The sequence below is a fragment of the Hyalella azteca genome, unplaced genomic scaffold, assembly GCF_000764305.2.
Source record: "Hyalella azteca isolate HAZT.00-mixed unplaced genomic scaffold, Hazt_2.0.2 contig17271, whole genome shotgun sequence".
NCBI lineage: Eukaryota > Metazoa > Arthropoda > Malacostraca > Amphipoda > Hyalellidae > Hyalella > Hyalella azteca.
This window is the reverse complement of record NW_025947061.1, coordinates 1-7,149: the sequence shown is the minus strand read 5'-3', so window position 1 is coordinate 7,149 and position 7,149 is coordinate 1. Positions and strand designations below refer to the sequence as shown.

The following is a 7,149-nucleotide window of genomic DNA, read 5'->3' as shown; positions in this document are numbered from 1 at the left end:
TTTTTGGCCTTTTTTGTTTGCGGACTTGGCCGTTTTCTAGGCCATCTGGCAGCCCTGTTCCTTGATTCGATCGTTGGTCTCTATGAAAACTCAGATGAAACGCCATTCATTTTGACAGGTTATTGAATGAATGAAAAACTTCTCCAGTTGAAAATTCAATATTGAAATTTCACAAAATTTAAGCTAATAAAATTACTTAATTAATTAATTTTTGTATTTTGTAAACATTCGCACTTTGTATTTTTCCTTCACTAAATAATGAGGTCTTGATTAATTTCAACCTATCAACACCATAAATTTAGATATAACGTGGAAATTCATACCTTATAAATTAAATTCGATTTCTTTGTTGTAATTCACTGTGAAACCAAAAAAAACGACTGTCGATAATGGGCTGACAATCCTCTTCATTCATAATAATGACTATTGATCAGAGACTTGAGAAAATAATTTAAAAATAAAATGAAAGGCATATTGAAAAAAATACAGATGTCACAATAAATGGTATAGACAAGCAATTCCACGATAGCACGACATAAGAGGTAAGAATCAAGAAATTTTCTGAAGAGCCCAACCAAAAATCTAATTTAAGCGAATACGGATACGCAGCAAGCCAGAGTGACCAAGTAGGGAGTAAAATTATACATTTATTTGGATCTAGAACTTAAAAATTATAGAATATTCGTAAATATTATGAATAGGCGAAAATAGATCTTACCTGTGACTGTGTTGTCTCGTCGACGCCGCTGTCGTGGCCCTCTTCTGTGGGAGGAAGGGTTACGAAATTAGTATGCGGACATGATTCTTTTAAGACAAAACTCGTTAAAAATAATGACTGCCAAAAAATGTTATGGAGAAGAATTTGTAGAAAGGGAAGAAATCAAACGAAATAACATTGCCTACATAGAACATAGGTGCATTTAGTCAGCGAAGGAAATGAGTGAACGAAAATGAACGTATTTTCTTCATAACAATATTTTATCATAAAGAACCAAGAAATAATCGTCGACAGGATAAAATTTAATCTACCAGCGCAAAATTATGCTAAACCATGAGTATGACACCACGATTTTCTCAGTCATCTCACCGTCAATGCGAAACGCTCGCATTTTAGAATGAAAAAAAAACGCTCTATTGCGCATATTCACGGTTATACAAGTATAATAGTAGACGTTAAATTGCTTCTGTTCAGTTCGTGTATAAACTTATTATCTAGACCATGCCACACTTTCAGACCACATTTTAGTGATTTTTGGATCTTTTATTCAACTTGATTTTTGTAATTTCATTTCATTAGTTGAAGCTCCTCCTTGAACGGGCAAACGTCCATGGGATAGATTAATTGGTACTCCGAATGACGCAGATCTATTGATGACGATGAAAAAAATTGCAATGCAAATTCCCACTTCAGAATAATAAAAATATGTTAATATTCACGATCAGACTCAGAGTGACATATTTTTTATAAATTGATAAAATTTATCCTGCTATTTTTTCGGTTGCGCCGTGTGATTGACTGTTCATACATACGAAATTTTATCATCAATTGATTGATTCCAGCAAGCAAATGCCAACAGTAAGGATAAGTTACGAAAATCAGAACAAGCTATAACCAAATTAAATATGACTGCTGTGTGGTAAATAAGATATCGGTAATACAGACGATTTTGAAAAATAACATGTACGAGAATCGCATGTAGCAGCAATACCCATCAGATCACCTAGGAAAAACAGAAGTCCTTCTACTGTACCTCTCATCGGTACCGACTACGCGCAGAAAAAGCCCCACGCACTATAAATTTTAAACTTTCTACAAACAAAGTTTAAAAGTACCATAAAATAAAAAGTAATTATAAGTGTTTTCAGTAATTATATTAAAAAATTATAAATGATTATTTGTAGAGAAAGGCCGACAATGATATGAGCCTAAAAGACTAAACTTTAAACCACCCTTGCACCTCCACCCTGAGAATCAAGTTTACCAGGTCGAGAAATTCTTCGGCGTGATGACGAAGGCTTCGTCGGGCTTCTCCTGCGGCTTACGCGACCACCGCTTCTAGGTGCCGTTGCTATTTTCTTTTTCGTGGAGTCGCTAGCTTCTTCTGAATCCGCTGTTTTTACAGCTTGCTGAGTCTGCTCACCAATGGCGGCAACAGCATTTGTATCAGAGCTGTTTCGAGTTTCAGTTAGAACAAGAGCTTGAGATTCTTCATAGTGATGCTCTACAACTTCACTTGAAGAGATTTCGGTCACTGAAGTTTCGATTGCGGAAGTTTCCTCATTCGTTTCAACCTCTTTGGATTCTTTGGTGGAAGACCCATATTCACACTTTTTTACTGTCATCACAGACAAGCTCTCAGATTCTAGTGATTGTTTGCTTTCTACTTCAACGCGCTGTATATCACCATCGACCTCTTGTGTTTTTTCCACAATTAAAGCGCTCTCATATTTTTCAGATTGCTCGCTCATTTCCATTTCGACGCGATGTACTTCACTACCGATCTCTTTAGTTTCTTCCACGATTGAAACGTTCTCAGATTTTTCAAATTTTTGGCTAATTTTTTCTTCGATGCGCTGTACATCACACTCGATCGTTTCTGTTTCTTCCACGATTGAAACGCTGTCAGATTTTTCAGATTGCTTGTTCATTTCTACTTTGACGTTCTGCACATCACTTACGATTTCTTTCGTTTCTTTTATGATTTCATCGTTCTCAGATATATCGTCTTGCTTGCATGTTTCTATCTCGACGCTCTCATTAGTATCTTCACTCGCATTTGTTTTTTTCGCCAATGACGAAGCTTCCAATTCACTGCTCGTCTCATCTGCCACGGGCTCTGCAGCACTGACGTTTTCTTCAGTTTTCTCTCCCACAGTTTCCATCATCGTTTCTTGTTTAGCTGTTTCACATACAAGATCATCAGTTTCAGCACCTACGTCTTCACTTGTGGCTACCAGAGCAGCTTGCGTTGTTTCTTTTGTGACACACGAAGAACTCTCAACTTGTTCTATCATCTCTCTTTGAACTGTCACAGTGGTGCCATTACAGTCAGCGTCTACTTCTTCACTAACTTTCATTTCCTCAACAAGTGAGCTAGTGACACTAACTTCAGATGTTATGACGCTGGAATGAATTTCTATTTCAGTTTTTATTTCTTCTTTCTGAAGTAAAGAGACGTCTTCATCAGTTCCGGTCAGCTGACCTGACCCCTCTTTTTGGCTATCAACTTCCTGAGAGATCCCTTGATCCACCGAACCAACAACCTCATCGTGACTTTTTGCGTCCTCTGACAGATTTTGGCTAGCATCTTTCGATTTCTCTGTCGAATCATTGTCATCAATGACAATATTTCCAATTTCAGCTTTATCTCCATTCAGTAAATTTTTTTCAACCGCATCTTTGATTCTCTCGGTGTTTTTCACAATTTGAGTGACACCTTCGTCCAGGTCGGGTTCAGATTGTTCTGGCTGATCAGATTGTTCTGTTGAGCCTATAATACGGCCACCAGTTATTTCGGCAATTTCTGCTTCTACTCCCGGCGAGCCGTTTATTTGCATGCTATCTATTATGTTATCACACAATTCTTCTTTCTCTTTCTTCGAATTTCCAGCTTGATGACTCTCCTGCTCAGAACTTTCTCTGGCAGCAACGCTTTCACCACAAGAGTAGGGCCTAGCCCCAATAGTGAAATTTTCGACCACCTCGCCGTCATCTTTGATGATCGCCCCGTAGCCTCCGTCCTGCGCTCCGCTGCGCGCAGGATCAGCGATCTCCTTCTTGACTGCAGGTTCGATGAGGTCGTCCATGCTGGCCACGATGTATTTCTCAACATCCATTGCAAGTTTTTCCATTTTCTCCTCAGCAGAAGGTGAAGATACATTTTTTCTGTCATCATCACCAGAAGTTTTCTCTTCAGGTTCTATTTTCTCAACAATTAGCACTACATCATCATCATCCTTGTCGCTCAAATTTTTTGATGCACACGCAATATTATTCTCAACCGAAAGCAATTCATCATCTGTGGCAACACCGCTTGCACCACTTGTCGTAATTATTGCCGCATCCTTGGCTCTCTCTGCATCACCATTAACCATGAAGACTTTTCCTACGTCTTTTTTTGCTGTACTTGTTACGGTGTTATCACCGATTATATTTTCTTCCTTCCCTTCGTCATCGTCTCTTTTCTCACCTTGACCTGGCGTGACAGAAGAGGCTTCGGTATTTTCAGACTGATCCTTAGGACTCAAGATTACAGGGGAGGGGGTTTTCCTGTTTTCCCCGGTTATTTTATAGACGTCTTTCTGACCCAAAACTTCTGGCGATGCAATTGAGGTTTCAGGGGGCAGCGACCCAGCGTCAGTCTCACGAGCGGCTGACGACAAATCGACGATTGCTTCCTTGCCCTGCGATGCATCCGCCGGCAATGCTTCATTAGATTTTGGGGAAAGAGAATCTTTTTCCATTTCCGATTCCATACTCTTTTCGGACTTCGAAGTCACTTCATTATTAAGTTTTTCCTTTTCAGCTGACGACTTTTTGGTAGTTATTTTTGGATCTCCTGCGGATTTTCCCGTCTCATCGATGGTGAGTTAATTTTCAGCGAGAACAATATTTGATAAACATTCGGAACTTATACCTTCAGTAGCTGTTTCTTGTGCGGCAGCAGGAGTTTGTGGGCTGATGGTAGACTCTGGTTTATCAACAGACCCTTGGTTGTAGTTTTATCTGCTGACATCTGATCAAAAGATACCCAGCTCAGATCTTATCCCTATTTTTGTGGGAACTTGTCATGGTCGAATTTACAATGTACAATTTTAGTTATTTTCTAGCCGTCAGTGGAGTAAATGTATGTTTCAACTTATACCAAACCTATATAAAATTGTACAAATTTAACGGAACTCAACGCCTTTGAATTCATCAATAGTCCAATATTTTCAGAAACTGTAAGTAAATCTCAATCAAAGTAGCATTCACGTAATAAAAAATAAATTCATTGAGAAAAATCAATCTTAATCTGACGATAAAAATGATACAATCTGTGGATATTTCGATGCTTTGTAATTACCCTGCAAATGAGAACACATCGCATCAGTATAAATAAATAGTGTTTTCTTTCACTAACATCAGGAGTGGAGTAAAATTCTTGTTCATAATTATAAGAAAATTTTTTTACGCTGCGTCAATACTTCTCCATTAATATGCAATTCTTTAATTGTTATGATTTTCCTTATGTCGCAAAGCTTCAATTTATTGATAAAATTAATGGTGGGAACATAATAACGCTATAACAAATAAATAACACAGTAATAAACAAAGAAAGAAGTCTTGGGGCGTAGTATCTAATTTAATCGTGACCGACAACTTGTACAGTAATTGAAGCCAGAAAGGTGGGGCAAAGAGAGAACATTCCAGAGATAGAGAGCAACGATAGCGCCCTTCAGCCGGTCATGAAGAGAGCAGAGAGTGAGAAAGTGGAAAAATGTTGTAAAAGGAGTCTCTATAAACTGTTAAAGATAAAAATTAGGTCTAAAGAGAGTAATTCTTAGTAGTGTTGGTTGAAAGAATTGACACATGAACATGATAAAGCATATGTAGAGAACTCACAACACGTTAAGATTTTATAAAGAGAGAAGAATGTCATGGACATGAGGTAAGATCGATACACCGACAAGTGCCATGAGAGCGGCTGGCTCTAGACCTGAGAGAGCAACCTAAGCTAACATAACCTAGCACCACACAAAAAAAAATAACGCAGCACCAAAAGAAAAATGAAACAGAAAACAGCAACCCAGCAAATCATAAATTTCAAAATAAACAGGTCATTAAATTTTGAGAAAGATGATTCAATGAAGATGAGTTGAAAATTCAAAATTTCGCAGGAAGCCTTATTGGGCTAACAAATGGAGCGAAAAAGTTGCATGTTATGTCGAAAGACAGACTTGTATATAATGTAAGTCTTCGCACTTGATTTGTGTCCCCCTTTACGCTACGCCACTAAAGGGATCTAATGTTTTCATTTTTACATTAAGCTTTTTCGAATTCAACCCATGAAGTTAATTCAACTCAACTAGCAATACCTCATTTCAAAAATATATAATATATAAGTAAATTCCAATTTCCTTGAAATGACTATTGACGGCATCAGCTTATGATAATCTCCAAAAACGAGCCCTTTAAACATCGATTTTAACCGAGGACACTAAAAAAATATGCGTTCATGTGAATGGATGCGGAGTGTTCCAGACCCGAATGTTTTCTCAGAGTTAGCCGTCCAACGTGACTTGCGGAACACGAAATTATCTTTCGGTCGAGAAAAATAGAATTATTTTTCCACTACTGCACTTAAAAAATATATAAATATAGACCAGGCCATAATCTGAACTAATTAAATCGCTTGTCTTGTCAAAATTTTCTCTATGATGTGCTCTGATCGTAATAGTGCAGCAGAACGCAATTTGTGTCAAGTAATGAATATGATTATTGATCAAGTAATTATTAATATCATTGATCATCACCTTCATTTTAATCAAGGCAATGTTGTTCAAGGTAATTAAGTTTCCATAGAAAAAGAGTCAATCTACGGTTTTTACATAGAAAAAGGTTCGGTTTTAATAGAAGAAAAATCTACGGGTTTCCCAATGAAAATTTAATTATCCCCTGGAGAAACAATTTCAAGTAATCGGTGCGGTATTAAGAACTATTAAACATTTGATTTACGCCTTTTCAAGACTAGTCCTTAATCGATAAATTATTTCGTTGCACCCGTAAAATTTCATGAGAAGGTCCAGTTTTAAAATTGTAATCGTCCTATATGAACTTGAATACATTTTTCTCTGTATGCAATTTGCATCAAAATTTAAAATTAATTTCTTACAATCCTACTTTTATAGCATTTTTTGTTTTACCGCACAGTAGTTCAAAGAATCATTTGAAATTTCAATCTTGCTAATGAAATAACTGACTTGCTTTGTTCAATTAATAAGAAAACGGACAGAAATAACGAAAAATCTTTAAAAAGTGCAAATAAATGAATATAAAAAACTATGCACAACGAAAAGTTGCCACTAATTCTCGTGCAGTGAGCACTGAACACTCAAGCGATCACTGAACTTAGGAAACTCTTTCTATGTATTTTTCCGTTCTTACTC

The 7,149-nt window shown here is 37.1% G+C and overlaps 1 protein-coding gene across 1 annotated transcript; it reads right to left on the bottom strand.

The window, feature by feature from the left end:
* Positions 1–718: 718 nt before the first annotated feature.
* LOC108677869 (intracellular protein transport protein USO1-like) lies at positions 719–5,049 on the bottom strand (the record flags this gene model as incomplete). The annotated part of the gene is made up of 2 exons (XM_018166173.2): positions 1,983–5,049; positions 719–762 (listed from the first exon to the last, which is right to left on the bottom strand). Coding segments are annotated over exons 1-2 (2,538 nt in total), but the record flags the coding sequence as incomplete, so codon positions are not given.
* Positions 5,050–7,149: the final 2,100 nt, after the last annotated feature.